General features: G+C 42.8%; 2 protein-coding genes and 1 pseudogene across 2 annotated transcripts in view; 2 read left to right on the top strand and 1 right to left on the bottom strand.

Annotated features, from left to right (window-relative positions):
* Nucleotides 1–35: 35 nt before the first annotated feature.
* On the bottom strand, nucleotides 36–3,816 carry LOC133496548 (uncharacterized). The gene is made up of 2 exons (XM_061812260.1): nucleotides 3,519–3,816; nucleotides 36–3,437 (listed from the first exon to the last, which is right to left on the bottom strand). The coding sequence occupies exon 2, from the start codon at nucleotides 3,335–3,337 to the stop codon at nucleotides 2,714–2,716; it is 624 nt and encodes a 207-aa protein (XP_061668244.1). The 5' UTR covers nucleotides 3,338–3,437; nucleotides 3,519–3,816; the 3' UTR covers nucleotides 36–2,713.
* Nucleotides 3,817–3,927: 111 nt separating this feature from the next.
* Nucleotides 3,928–15,410, top strand: part of hsf2 (heat shock transcription factor 2) — an 84,387-nt gene continuing 72,904 nt past the window's right edge. Inside the window, exons 1-2 of the mRNA XM_061811934.1 lie at nucleotides 3,928–4,158; nucleotides 4,488–4,596. Coding sequence (XP_061667918.1) covers nucleotides 4,066–4,158; nucleotides 4,488–4,596 — 202 coding nt within the window. The 5' untranslated portion in view covers nucleotides 3,928–4,065. The remainder of the gene's footprint in view (nucleotides 4,159–4,487; nucleotides 4,597–15,410) is intronic.
* On the top strand, nucleotides 9,047–9,165 carry LOC133497066 (5S ribosomal RNA; annotated as a pseudogene).

Genomic DNA, 15,410 nt, shown 5'->3' with positions numbered 1-15,410 from the left:
GGTCTTTTGTTGAGTGTCGTCTTTGTCTCCTGAGCGCCGACCAGCACCGATCCTTTCAATAAAACAACGGGGTTGGACAAAAATGCATGATTCGGGAGACGTAGAAGCAGTTCGGGAAACGTATTTATTCAGTCCAGCGTCGGGGATCAGGCAGGCGGTCAACGGGAGCAGCAGTCACAAAGACATCAGGTGTAAGAGGCAGGTCAGTGGGCAAACAGGGGTGTGTACACGGGAGCTCAGGAACGGAATCACAAGAGTGCGGGAATGAGGTATGAGGCAACGATCTGGCAAAGGCCAGACCGTACAAGGAGTCCTATTTGTATCTGTCCTAATTACGGGGAACGAGGCGCAGGTGTGTGGCTCACTGATTTGCTGCAGGTGTGTGCTGTGTCAGGGACCGGCACAGCCAGGACCGGGACCAGCAGGACCATGACACTAACCACAAGAAAGAACAAAAAAAACACTCCAGGAAGATTGAATGTGGATATCTGGCCTCATTTTGGATTTGGAAAGCAAGAAGTTGACAATAAACTGTGTGTATAATATATGTCACACAAAAATCAAATACACTGTACTTTAGAAATAATATTAAGCATCATTCCAAAGGATACTCCCCACCATTCTTCTCATTTAAGTGCTTGTTGGGCAAAATAATCAGCTTTCGCATTCTACTTTATTCCTCTATGTGGTAGAACCCATCTTATAAAGCTCATCTGTAATATATCTTATCTAAAAAATATCTCAACAATTTCGAAAAACACATTTGACCTACTTTGTGATACAGTACCATGTTCTTTCAGGACAATAATGCTGATAATGAAATTTAGACTGCAACCCTGTTTTTTTCAGTCGACTATAAGGCCATCATGATTGCAATCGATTCCACAATATAAGCTGCTAAGTGGTCTGATCTTCGTTCCTGGATGTTTATAACTTGATGTGGAATGAAACATGAAAATGCAGTTCTCACATTCCCAATATTTTTTTATCAATCAAAACAATGCATGTGTTGTTCTAAGTATCTGTTTGACTTCTAGTTTTTCAATGTTTTTGCTATTCTTCTATACGCCAGGCTTCCATTGTCCAATAGAGCTTGTGCAACTACATCATAAAATCACATGATTCTTTTTTACGTCACCATATTGCTGATCAAACAAAGCGTTGCGTTGAGACGAAAGTAACATATGTCTTATAGCACAGCACCCAAAGTTTTGTACGATACCGTGAAATATTTAATATATGATAATAAACAAAGGTTAAAAAATAACAAAGGTTATTAATATGCTCACGCCATGTCATCTTTGAGTCAATTACAACACCTAAAAACAACAAAAACTGTATTCTAATTGTTTTCCTTACATCGACATCTTTTATCAGTTTCCTATTAAACAACACTACCTTTGTCTTTTCAACAGAAAACTTAAGTCTCCGTCTTAATGATCCTTTCTCAAGGATCAACAATTGCTTTCTGTGTCTGATCTTGGATAAACTGGATATTACAGACTTCCTTCCATTCCGCTCCATCATTCGCAATATCTGTAAATTTTTCTGTAAAAATGTCATTAATCATAACAGAAAACATAAATGGACTGATAGCACTCCCCTGAGGTGTACCATTTTCCACCTTGTATGCAATAGATAATGTACTGCCCATCTTTACTTGAATCTGCCTGTCGACAACTAAATCTCAGATTCAATTATTGACCAAAATTATTTTGAGGTGAGTTATTTGTCTATATGTGGCACGGTAGCGCAGTCCATTGAGTCAAGAGGCCAGGGCCCTGACAGGGTCAAGGGCACCCCAGAAGGTGCAGGGAGGCGGGGAAAAGGGTGCCGCCCCCGGCGCTTGGGATGGGCCAACTACAAAGGACGAGGACATCAGTCCTTCCTTGGGGGCGCACCTGAGGCCGAGCAAGACCCACGGAAGCTTATCCAACCAGTTGCCGTCCGTCAAGCTGGCGTGCAGGGATGCTTTCATGGAGCGGTGGAACCGCTCGCAGAGACCGTTCGCCTGGGGTGATAGGCGGTAGTGCAGTGCAGCTTGACTCCCACACTCTCAGCGACTGCGTTCCAGAGTTTGGAGGAAAACTTAGGGCCACGGTCGGAGGAAAGGTCGGACGGGGTCCCGAAGCACGCAACCCACGTGCCGATGAACGCCCGGGCCACGTCCGACGATGTGATCGAGGAGAGGGGAACGGCTTCAGCCCAGCGGGTCGTCCTGTCCACCATGGTGAGCAAGTAGGTGAAACCGTGTGAGGGAGGAAGCGGACCCACCAAGTCGACGTTGACATGGTTGAACCTCCTCTCGGGGACAGTGAAGGACTCCAAGGGGGCTTTTGCGTGGCGATGAACCTTAGCACGCTGACAGGCCACGCATGAGTCGACCCAGGTCTGCACCTCAGTGGTCCAAGGCCTGGACCGCGCTCATACGGAGTAGTCAAGACCCAGATGAACAGTGCAGACGAGTGCCCTGGAGAGGCAGTCCGTGACCACATTGGATTTGCAGGCGATGTGTTGGATGTCTGTAGTGTACTCTGAGATGAGAAGTTGGCGCTGCTGGCAGGCGGACCACGGCTCAACCACCTTGGACATGGCAAAAGTGAGGGGTTCGTGGTCCTCATGTGCCGTGAACTCAAGGTCTTCCAAGGGTGTCCATGACGAAGAGCAGCTGGTTCTTCTCGCCCACGCTCATGGCCGCTACGGAGTGTGGGCCTCAGCGTTTCCCCGCTGCGTCGTGGTTGCAAGCGGCACGGCACCTCTTCGTTTTTGCGCCAAAACGGGCGTGGAAGTAGCACAAGCCTGTGCCAGTGTGGCCGTCGGTGGCGATGGGGCCCCTGGTGGATGGCACCCCTGTGCCCGGGGGCGAGTAACTGCGCGTCGGGGTCAGCACCTCAGCCAGGGCACGGGGGTCAGTGACAGAAGTGTTAGCGAACGCTGTCTGAACATGCGGGGGCATGTGTCTGAGAAACAGTTCCATGAATAGGAAGTTGGGCTCCTCCGCGCCCAGCAGGTTTAGCATCATTTCCGTGTGTTCAGAAGGTTTGCTGTCCCCCAGTCCAATAATAGCCAAAAGACGTCGGGCTTGCTCTGGCCATGAAAGCTCAAAAACCTTGAGGAGGTGAGCCTTGAGTCCAGCATATTTATCTCGGGCCAGGGTAGATGTGATGAAACTCACTGCTCTGGCCGCCGTTGAGCTCCCGAGGGGTGAGACAACATGGTAAAAGCGCGCGGTAGCATCCGAGATCCCGTGGAGGACTAATTGAGCCTCCATCGGCGTGAACCACGCTGCCACGGACGTCTCCCAAAACTCCGGCAATTTGAGGATGATGGTTGCCATGTTCAGTTCAATCTCGGAAACACCGGGACTGACGTCGAGGTCACCATTGTAGCACCAAAGAAAAGGAGTCGGAGGTGGAGTGTTGAACACAGGACCAAACCTCGGTTTAATGCAGACATCAACAGAGTGAAACCATTACAACGGGAACTCTCTAACACACTAACACCGGAAGTGTAACTACCTTTCACGTCCGTGCGGAACCTCGTAACCTCAACGTCCCGTAGGTCAATTATGTCAATCACCACAAAATGGCGGCACACGGTAGTGTGTTCGTGTGACAGCCAAAAAAAAAAAATGACGTCAGTGAAAACAACCCATTCACATTAGAGAAATTATACCCACAGCCTAAAAACCAGGGCAAATTTAGCCCGGATCATGTTAAAGGAGAGATTGCATTCACAAATCGAATGTTAGAATTAAATTAAATTAAAATTTTTAATTTTTGTTGAATGAGCAGAGCAGTCTTTTAAGTAGCTTAGTAGATGTCACAAAATTAAAAATGACATAAAATAAACAGTCTATAAAGCTGCACTCGCCATCTCGTGGTTTATATGCATGCATGTTGGTCCACGTGAGCGTCTTACGTAACCTCCTTTTGACCAATCAGGTCCAAAGCTTGAAACGGAAGTTGGATGCGCGTTGGTCACAAACGGTAAACATTCGCACCCCCAAGCCTTAAGAAAATACCATAAATTGCGGATATTTAGTAGAAGTCCTTCTGGCTTGGCATGAAACACAACTCTAACGTCCCGGCTTTCCTCACCAAGTTGTGGACGCTGGTCGAGGATGCAGAGACCAATGAACTTATTTGCTGGAGTCAGGTAAAAGCTAAAACTGTGTGCAAATTAGCCTGGTCGTAGAAAAGCTAACGCGAAACAGGTGGCCAGTGAAGCGGATGAACCTCGCGACCATGTAGCATAGCCCATGGCTAGTCCAGAAGCTTTGCTTTCAACATTAACAAGTGAAATTAAGACGTCTTGCATGGTTTTGTGACTACCTTAAGCTGGACACGAGCCATTGACTATAGCTAACAAGGCATTGCGTGCGCTGTAGCGCAGTCAACAGTCGCTTAATTTTTATATTCTAGGCAACAAAAAAATATACTGTATATGTAACAGTTTTATGAAATATAATCGTGTTTCTTTTAAAGGAGGGTAATAGCTTCCTGGTGCTGGATGAGCAGCGGTTTGCCAAGGAGATGCTTCCAAAGTTCTTCAAGCACAACAACATGGCCAGTTTCATCAGGCAGCTTAATATGTGTAAGACAATTACGTTTTCTGATGATGCAAGTGTTACTACCAATGTCTGAGTAAATGTACTGTTCTAGTGCTTTTATTTAATTTGGATGAGTAAGAAACCAATGACTGGGCAAATTCTGGAAACACTGTCGTTAAAGTGCTCATGACACAAAAAAAACGTAATTTTTTTTTTTTTTACCTAAAAAAAATCAGCCAGAATGGAATCATCTGTTTCTTCACAGCACATCAGAATGTTGCTGTTTTTTTTTTTTTTTTAACTCTCTCTCCATTAAAAATTCATAGCGCACTGGGACTGTAGGGAGTTGAAGAAGCCGGAAGTGACGTATGCCGAAAACATCAGCTGCAGAATCGAGTGTATTTATCTCTTGTACAAGTGAGAAATTAGCTGTTTTTTCTGTGTTTTTGCCAAAATGCCTTCTCGTTGTGTTGCTGGATTTTGATCGAATACGAGGATGGATTTGCTCTTCACACATTTCTAAAAGACCTGGTTCGCTGTGAAAAATGGATTGCACAGGTGCAAAGTAGTAGTAGTAGTAGTGCAAAGAGCTTTGTGTTCCAAATGACAGGTGTGTATAGAGCTAGTAAAAAAAATGTTGCAGATGTGATTTTTCCATTTATAGGCAGAATTCCGTCTTTTTAAATTGCATTGATTGAAAAAAAAAATAATCTGTTTTTCTGCAATATTCCGACCATAACCCCTGCCAGAAACCACACTCGTTCATATTCCGGTCCGACTTTTGCAAGCGAGGTAGAAGATTAGATACACATCTGTTGATTGGTCGAATGTGTTCCTCCTGACTAATGAAAACTGTTGTTGTATGCGAGGCAGATCATGGAGCCATTTTCAAGTGAAGACGATGACGATGCTCAAGAGGAAAGACTCCTCTCGAGTGAAAGAAATTGATCGATAGGTAAAAAAATGAGTTCCGATGGGATTAGATGGAACGAGAAATCATCGATACCGTTGGAAAGAAGGAAGTTACCACTCTGTTAAGCGACTTTATTCCCCAAATTGATTGACCTGGTAAAGCATTGTCCAAGTCAGGATGCTCTTGACTATGGATCAAGAGGGTTCAAGGCATTGGAAGTTCACGCGAAACGACAAAAACATGTCAAACAACTGAAAGCAACGAAAGTGAACTTTTCCATAGCTGGTACATTAAGATGTCAACCCAAGGCCAACAACCAACCCCAGTTGCAGACAGGGTAATCAATAAAGAGGTGAGAGTTCAGAAGCAATTATTTGTAAAAATGTCTATTATTCATTGATAACGACACATGAGGTTAATAATCGTCAAATTCATGTGTTTCGGTCATTTACTAAAACAAGAAATTAAAACATTTTTGAATGGATACGATATGCATGCTATGAAAGCACGGTTCAGTGATGAAAGTCCTCCGGATTTTCCCGGAATTCTGGATTTTCAAGTTTTCATGAAAATTTCTCCGGAAAATTGAGGAAAAATAGCCTAAAATTAATCCGGATATTAGTTGAACGAACATGCATTTGAGTTCGGTGTTTTCCTTTCACGAGCGTAGCCATGTTGAGGCATGAACACTAGTAAAGGTAACGCCGCGCCCCTCGCGTTCTCTCAACACGTTGCTTATTTTGTGTAGTCTTGACATTAATTTACGTGTTCATTTCATAAACGTTAACTAAACAAGGCTGCTCCAAAACAACCGGTATTCACAGGGTAACAAGGAATGCAAGTTAACCGTACTCAGCATGTACGGAAGTTAGGACGAAAGCGCATGTTCAAGAGCTGCTTCACGGACTGCGAGCGCATTTACGTCAAAAGTCATCAACATCAGGATGCATGTCAGAGGAAATTTAGTTACACTTGGGGTGCTCGTTGCGTCAATGTGACGTGAGGCAGTGTGACGGCGTAAAAAAAAAAAAAAAAATGTTAGACTATCATCAACCTCATTGCTTGATTCAGGTGTGGCCAATACGTCGAGCGCATGAACATAAAGTCGTGTTCTAGCAAGCCGGCCTCCTATTTATGACAATCGCTGCGATACGTCCACCCCCCCCCCCACACACACACAACAACACATCACGATTTGTCGACAGGAATGTTTGTTACAATGTATCGCTATCTGATTGCCACTAACGCTGATTATGTTGAACTAAACTTTCAGCATTTTCAAAACATAGCGAGTATAGACCATTCGTGTTTATTCCTTGACGGGCCAGTGCATTTAACTTTTCTTCAGATAAAATTTGTCAGATCAAGAACTTGTATTGATGAAAAATTTTAAATACCGTTTTATATAATGTTCTTCTAATATCAGTTGAAATTGGAAATTATCATTTCTAAGTTTTAAATTTTAGTTTTCTATTTTAGTTATGTATTTCTTTTTTATTTTTAATTTACAGTTATATTAATCCAGTAAGTTATTGTAAGGCCATCCCGAATCACACCCGCAACTTGATCTGCGAGCATGACTGACCACACCCTTACATTTTTCAAATGTATATATGTGTGTGTGTATAAAAATATTAAAGGCAACTCATCATACTATTAATATTACTAGATCAATATCTAAGATAGTGAGCAATCTGGTTGAGTGTATCAGTGCAACGCGACGTAAAATGTTTGAGACTTAAACGTGAATAGTAATTACTACAGATCAACTTCTTTAACATGTTTTGCTGTACAGTGTAGAAATTCTAGGACATATTTTCGTGTATATTCTATATCTATACTATAATATGCATAATGTGGGGAAAATGACAATTTTACAATTCATTTGTCTAGAGATAAGATGGCATATTTTAATGACAAATGTGATTTTGTGCTATCCAGTGATAGGTGGATGGGGGGGCAAAATAATCTGGGCTAGGCCCTTGGGGAACTTCTGCCCATTTTTTTTTTTTTTTGGGTCAGGATTTAGAAATTTTAATTTAAATTTTTGTCTGAATTTTGTTCACAGATATTGCCAGAATAGACCACAGCCATCCATTTTTAAAAAAATTTCCCGGGGTTGCATGCCCCCAGATTTTCATTTGAATTTGTAATTTTTTGGGTAAAGGTATGCACCTAAATAATGAATGATCATATTGTGTACATTTTGAAAACAGAATAGCATTTATTTATAGATGTACTAGATATACCGTAATTCCTCAAATAATACGCAAATTTTTCTAAAAATATTTTCAAAAAGTTAATAGACCGCGTTATATTTACGTATGGATGAAAAATAAAAAAATACATTCACATTCTATAGTTGTATATGTGTTACATAGAGTGGTGGGGAAAAAAAAAGGTATACCTCCACTCCCTGAGAAGGGTTGCATCAGGGAGGGGATCCGGCGTAAAAAATTGTGCCAAACATATATGTGCGTTCATCTGAGATGACACGCTGTGGCGACCCCGAAAGGGACAAGCCGAAAGAAACTTACTTATACATATACATTTTGATATGATAATAATTATTAATGATTGTTGTACATGATTGTGTTTTGAAAAAATAATACAAGTACAAACCTAAGAAAGTATAAATATAGATAATTCCCAATATTTTGAGCATGTGGGTAGCAGCAAATTGGTGGTGCGCATTGTACATTGGTAGAAGGGTTTTCCTGATTTATTTCTTTAGTTTTTTCAAGTCCACTTTGGGTTTGTGCATTATACTTGAGAAATTACGGACATTTCTTTCATAATACAATTTATAAAACTTGTACGTTAAAATTGGTGATCGTCCTTTGATCATCCTAGCAGCCCCCACATCCCTGTCTTTTTTTCATTCAGTCAAATCACGTCTGTAGTTTGGGGGGACTAATTTGTCTCACAGTTTATAGCATATGTTACATGTGAATTTAGAATGAATCCACTTGGTCAGACCAGCAAAATATTACAAAGCAGTTGTAGTGTGTTTAAGACAATTTAATCACACACAATACAGTACAACACAAAACTATAACAAACTAACACAAAATTGAAATACAAAGTAGCATGTAACACAAACTAACTACAGTCACTGTGATTTTACAGGCGCGTATGCGCCCGTGCGCCATCGCACTCGCAAATCTGCACAGTCGAGCACGAAAAATAACGTGCAAAATTTGTTCCGAGTATAAGTATATAGATATTGAAAGATGTTGCTTATTTTGTGTAGTCTTGACATTAATTTAAATGTTTATTTCAAAAAGCACACGTTCCGAGCTTCTTCACGTACTGCGAGCACATTTATGTCGAAAGTCGACAACATCATGAGCCACGTCAAAGGAAATTCAGTTACACTGAAAATATTTCTGGTATACAACACAGGTAATGTTTTTACATCTACTGTACTGATAGAATCATCGGGTTTCACGTTTTCAAATTATTAACTCCAATGCTCATTTACAAGATCAGGCCACTTGAAAAGAAGCAAATTGGGAGTATCAAACACTGTCATAGAAGCCAATGAAAAATTTAGTGCGAGCAGTGAAACATATTCAACAGCTTACGGCCATGCTACCCTGAGAACGCACGATCTTATCAAATCTCGGAAGCTAAGCGGGTTTGGCCCTGGTTAGTACTAGAATGGGAGACCGCCTGGGAATACTGTGTGCTGTCAGCTTCTCTCCCCAGCTAAAATGCAGAAGGGGTTGCATCAGGAAGGACATCAGTCATAAAACTGTGCCAAACAAATATGTGTTCATCTGAGATGACGCGCTGTGGCGACCCCTAACGGGACAAGCTGAAAGGATTCAACATCAGAAATCACATTCTTTACCCTCGCTCCAGAATTGTCTTTGAAAGAGCTTTGAATCATCTCATGATGAGATTTACACCACAATATTCTGGCTCGACTCAGCCAACTGGGGGAAATCAAAAATGAGGTGGAATCACTTGAATTCCTGGCTTCCCACTTTGAAGTCACACAAAGTATGAATGGCTTTGACAGATCCAAGATCAAAAGTGAATGGAAGTATCTTTGTCATGTAGTGCTGTGGGAAAGGATCTTGAATTACAGAAGGAAGGAATTTCCCATTTGTTTGGTGGTGGAGATCTTCCTGTGCATTGGCATTAGCAACAGTACAGTTAAGGGGGGCTTCAATCACTCAACAGTCGTGGTGTCTGACAGGAGGCTTAATATGAATCACTCAACAATGGAAAATATTCTTCTCACCAAGGTTAATGACCTCATCTGGAACCAGGAAGAGAGATCAGAAGTTATCGAGGCAGCACTGGAGAAATACATGAATATCAGAAGAAAAAGTAAATTGGAGAGCAATGATATTGAAACATCTGGCATGTTTGGTGTTCTACCAAAGAGGCCTCAGGTGGACAGAAACAGTGACATTGATGTTGAGATCAGCAGTGGAGAAGAAGTTGATGATGATGAAATAAAATGATTTGATTATATGAATATTTAGTTTTGAAATTGAATATTGATTGACCTCTTTAAAAATATCTGAGTCTATGCAGTGTCAAATTATGATTATGGTATTCGGTAACAACTACATACTCAGGTATAACAACTCAGTAAGTTATTTTAAGGTCTTTTAGGTAGATCTAGGTAAGGTATCTAAGGTGTTTTTTTTTATTGCAGGTAGGTAAAATTGGTAAAATGCTGTATTATAAGGAATTGGCTTTTTGCCCTTAACATTTAGAAGTGATGGATTCTAAAATAGGTAATTGAAGGCAAATTGCCTCATAGGAAGACATCATGCATCGTGTTATTTGTCTTAACAGTCATACAAGTGTAACGTTACCATGTCAACATTAGAAATTCCTCTCATAATTAGAATATCATGAAAAAGTTGATTTATCAGAGTAATATCATTCAAAAAGTGAAACCTGTATAATGTAACATTTCACACAGACTAACATATTTCAAGTTTTATTTTTTTTGGTAATGTTTATTTTGATGATTATAACTGACAACTATTTGAAAACCCTAAATTGCGTATCTTTTGAAAATTATATTTTGGATTGATGTGATATTGAAGACACCAGATGCTACACTGTGATCAGTTACCTAACCCAAAACACCTGCAAAGGCCTTTAAATAGTCTGTCTAGTTCTGTAGGCTACACAAGCATGGGGGAACCTGCTGACCTGACAATTATCCAAAAGTTGCCCATTGACACCTTGCACAAGGAGTCTGTGCACATTAATAGATAGGTCAAGGAAAGGAGAAGCTGTGGTAAAAATAAGTGTCCAAGAAATTAGGATAACCCCACCCTGGAGAGGATTGTGTAACCAAAACCCATTCAAAAATGCGGGACAGATTCACAAAGTGTGTACTGTAGTGGATTTAGTGGTTTGAGAATCACCACGTGCAGATGTTTGATAGAGATGGCTTTCATGTGTCTCATTAATTGCATCTTGCCTGGGCTAAAGACACAAAGGTCTGGACTGCGACTGAGTGGTAAATTTATCACATCCTCTGGAAATTAAGGTCCCAGAGTCTCTAGAAGGAGAGGAGACCCACAGATTCCATGTTGCTTCAGGTCGAATGTAAAGTTTCCACTGTCAGTGATGATTTGGAGTGCCATGACGTACTGGTGTTGCTTCACTGTGTTTCCTTACAGTGGATACAGAAAGTATAAAGACCACCTTAAAAATGATTGTTGTGTTGCAGTTGCATTTGTTTGCTAAAATATAAACAGTTTTAAGTATTCAAACTTTGCTGTGAAACACATATCTTGAACTCGGGTGCTGTCCAAGAGCACTGATCTGATCATCTTTGAGCTGGGTCGACACCAGTGGTGTTTGATTATAGTGATTGGACTTGATTTAGTACAACTGTCTATAAAATGCCTTACAATTCACAGTGCATGTAAAAGCAAATGAGAATAATGAGGTTAAAGGAACTCTGAGAAGTCCCTCCTCAAGCCATTACCTTATCATGGTGGAGGGGTTTCTGTGTCCCGATGATTCAAGGAGAGCTACATTATCTGGGGCTCCACGCCCCTGGTAAAGTCACCCATGGCAAACAGGTTCTACAGTGCCATATGAAATCATTCGTTTCAACCTTTGGCCACATTTCAGGCTTGAAACATAAAGATATAACATTTTCATTTTTTTGTCAAGAATCAACAGCCAAATGTGGAAGGAGGTGCTCTGGTCAGATTAAACCAAAATCAAACTTTTTGATTACAATGCAAAATGATATGTTTGGCGTAAAAGAAACACTGCTCATCACCCATCCCCACTGTCAAACATGGTGGTGGCAGGTTGGTCTGCTGTTCTTTAGGAGGGTCAGGAAAGAAGGTTAAACTTGATGGGAAGATGAATGGAGCCAAATACAGGACCATTCTGGAAGAAAACCTGTTGGAGTCTGCAGAAGACCTGAGACTGGGACGGAGCTTTATCTTCCAACAGGACAATGATCCAAAACGTAAAGCCATATCTACAGTGGAATACTTCACAAATAAACGTATCCAGATGATAGAATGACCAAGTCAAAGTACAGAACTGAATCCAATTGAAAATCTGTGGGCAGAGCTGAAGACTTCTGTTCACATTTCATTTCAGTCTCTCGTTTTGCAAAACTGATAGAGACATACCCCAAGCGACTTGCAGCTGTAATTGCAGCAAAAGGTTGCGCTACAAAGTATTAATGCAAGGGGCCGAGTAATATTGCACGCCCCACTTTTCAGGTTTTTATGGATGAAAAAATTTTAACTATCCAATAGATTTCGTTCCACTTCACGATTGTGTACCACTTGTTGTTGATTTTTGACGAAAAAAATAGCTTTTACGTACCTCTTGAGCTCCGGTACCAGTCCTCTTGAGGGGGGTAGGACTCTGTTCTACTATGGAGTTGCATACAGTGAGAGGCACCAAACAGGTGTTGGTATATTTACTGCCCCCCATGAATAAGAGGTTAGCCTCCCTCTGCCTTAGGGTGGGGGGGACAGGTCCTGGCTGTTGTTTATGCCCATGCGCCACACAGTTGAGAGAAGTCAACCGTTTTGGAGTCCTTAGAGGTAATGCTGGAGAGCGCTCCCTCTGGGCACTCCATCATTTTGCTGGGGGGACTTCAATGTCCATGTGGGCAATGACAGTGAGCCCTGGTAGGATGTGATTGGGAAGAACGGCTCCGCATCAGAATCAGAGTGGTGTTCTGTTATTGGACTTCAATGCTCATCACAGATTGCTCATAACTAACACCATATTCAGGCATAAGGGTGTCCACATGTGCACTTGGCACCAGGACAGCCTAGGTCACAGTTTGATGATCGATTTTGTGGTCATGTCATCAGACTTGGGGCTGCATGTCTTAGACACTCGGGTTAAGAGAGGGGCAGAACTGTCAACTGATCACCACCCAATGGTGAGTTGACTTCGATGGTGGGGGAAGATGCCTGTTTGACATGGCAGGGCCAAACGTATTGTGATGGTCTGCTGGGAACGGCTGGTGATTCCCCTGTAAGAAGGAACTTCCACTTCTGGAAAGAACTTTGCTCACGTTCCGGGGGAGGCAGGGGAATATTGAGTCCGAGTGGATGATGTTCCATGCCTCCATTGCTAAGACAGCTGACTGGAGCTCTCTGGCCGTAAGGTGTTCATTGCCTGCCGTGGCGGCAAACCCGAACACGTTGATTGACACCAACATTGAGGGATGCCATCAAGCTAAAGGAGGAGTCCTATATGGCCTTTCCAGCCTTTGGGACTCCCAAGGCAGCTGATAGGTACCAGCTGGACAAGCGGAATGCAGCTTCGGTGTTCGCTGAGGCAAAAACCCGGGCGTGGGAGGAGTTCGGTGAGGCCATGGAGAACGGCTTTGAAGAAATTCTGGTCCATTATCCGGTGTTTAAGGACGGGGAAGCAGCGCACCGTCAACACTGTGTTCAGTGACAATAGCACACTGCTGACCTCAACTTGAGACATTGTGAGTCAGTGGGGAGAATACTTCAAAGATCTTAACAATTCCACCGACACTCCTTCCCAGGATGAAGCAGAGTGTATGTTCTCTGAGGCAGGCTCTCCTATATCTGGGGTTGCGGTCACCAAAGGTCCTCGGTGGCTGGGTCCTGGGGGTGTGTGAGATTCCCTTGGAGTCCCTAAAGACTAGATGTTGTGGCGCTGTCCTGGTTGACATGTTTGTGCAACATTCTGTGGACAACGGGGTTAGGGCGTCTAAATTGGCAGAATGGGGTGGTGGTCCCACTTTTAAAGAAGGGGGACCAGAAGGTATGTACCAACTACAGGGGGATCACACTCCTCAGGCTCCCTGTTAAGGTCTATTCAGGGGTGCCTGAAAGGAGGTTCCGTCGGGAAGTCGAATCTCAGATCCAGGAGGAGAAATGTTGTTTTCGTCCTGGCCGAAGCCTAAAGGGTGCTTGGGAGTGTGCCCAACTAGTCTGCATCTGTTTTGTGGACTTGGAGAAGGCAGTCGACTGTGTCCTTCGGGAAGTCCTGTGCGTGTTCTTCGGGAGTATGGGGTACCAAACCCCCTGACAGAAGCTGTTCGGTCCCTGTATGACCGACAGAGTTTGGTTCTCATTGCCAGCAACACGTCAGCCTTGTTTCCAGTGAGAGTTAGACTCCGCCAAGGCTGCCCTTTGTCACCGGTTTTGTTTATAACAATTATGGACAGAATTTCTAGGTGTCGCCGAGGCGTAGAGAATGTCTGGGTAGGTGACCTTAGCGTTCCATCTCTGTTCTTTGCAGATGATGTGGTTCTCTTGTCTTCATCAAGCCGTCATCTCCAACGCTTACTGGAGCGGTTCACAGCAGAGTGTGAAGCGCCTGGGTTAGGACGCAGCACCTCCAAATCTGAAACCATGATCCTCAGTGGGAAATAGGTGGGATCCCCTCTCCGGGTCAGGGATGAGATCCGGCCCCAAGTGGAGGAGTTCAAGTATCTTGTTGTCTAGATCACGAGTGAGGCAAAAATATGCAGTGGGATAGATATTGACATGCGGATCTGTGCAGCATCTGCAGTGATACGCCCTTTTATCAGTCCATTATGGTAAAAATGGAGCTAAGCCAAAGCTCCAAATTTACCAATCGATCTACATTTTTATCTTCACCAATAGTCACGAGCTGTAAGATCCCTAGTACAAGTGGCCGAAATGAGTTTCATCCACAGGGTTTCCAGGCTCTCCCTTAGAGATAGGGTGAGAAGCTCAGTCATCCGGGAGATGCTCAGTGTCGAGCTGCTTTTCTTCTCCATTGAGAGGAGCCGGATGAGGTGGCTTAGGCATCTGGTCCTGATGCCTCATGGATGCTTCCTTGGTGAGGTGTTCTGGGCATGTTCCACCGGATAAAAAGAGACCCTCGGGATAACCCAGGACATGCTGAAGAGACTGTTTCTCTCGTTTGGCCATTGAATGCCTCAGGATCCCTCTGGAAGAGCTGGACAATGTGACTGGGGAAAAGGAAATCTGGGTATCCCTGCTATAGCTACTGCCCCCCCAACTCGACCCGGAGAAGCGATAGAATATGGCTGGATGGATGAAACTACAAGAAGAACTCAATCAAAATTATGGCAGACAACTGGTCAACTGCTGCGTTTAAATTTGTCAAGATTAGAGTGGCCTCCATAATCATTAAATGAACAAGGTTTGGGACGACCAAAATCATTCCTAGCGCAACCAGTTTAGCCAACTTCCAACAAGAGAATGACCTCAAGCACACAGCTAAAACAACAAAAGAGGGCTCTTCAGCTCACAATTTTCATGCTGACACTGCAAACATTTCTAGAAAACATGTTTTGTACCGGTCCTAATCACATTTTCTGAGATCATGAATTTGGGATTTTTATTAGTTGTCCTATTTAATCATCAAAACGAAAATATTTGAAACACATCAGTATGTGTGTAATGAATATATTTTACTTTTTGAATGGAATTACCAGAATCATTT

This window comes from Syngnathoides biaculeatus, chromosome 23, assembly GCF_019802595.1.
Source record: "Syngnathoides biaculeatus isolate LvHL_M chromosome 23, ASM1980259v1, whole genome shotgun sequence".
In the NCBI taxonomy this organism is placed as follows: Eukaryota; Metazoa; Chordata; class Actinopteri; order Syngnathiformes; family Syngnathidae; genus Syngnathoides; species Syngnathoides biaculeatus.
This window is presented reverse-complemented; position numbering and strand designations above follow the sequence as displayed.

What these genes read in the sequence shown, in the direction of transcription:
- LOC133496548 (XM_061812260.1), bottom strand. Translation starts at nt 3,337, where the DNA reads ATGGCAACCATCATCCTCAAATTGCCGGAGTTTTGGGAGACGTCCGTG.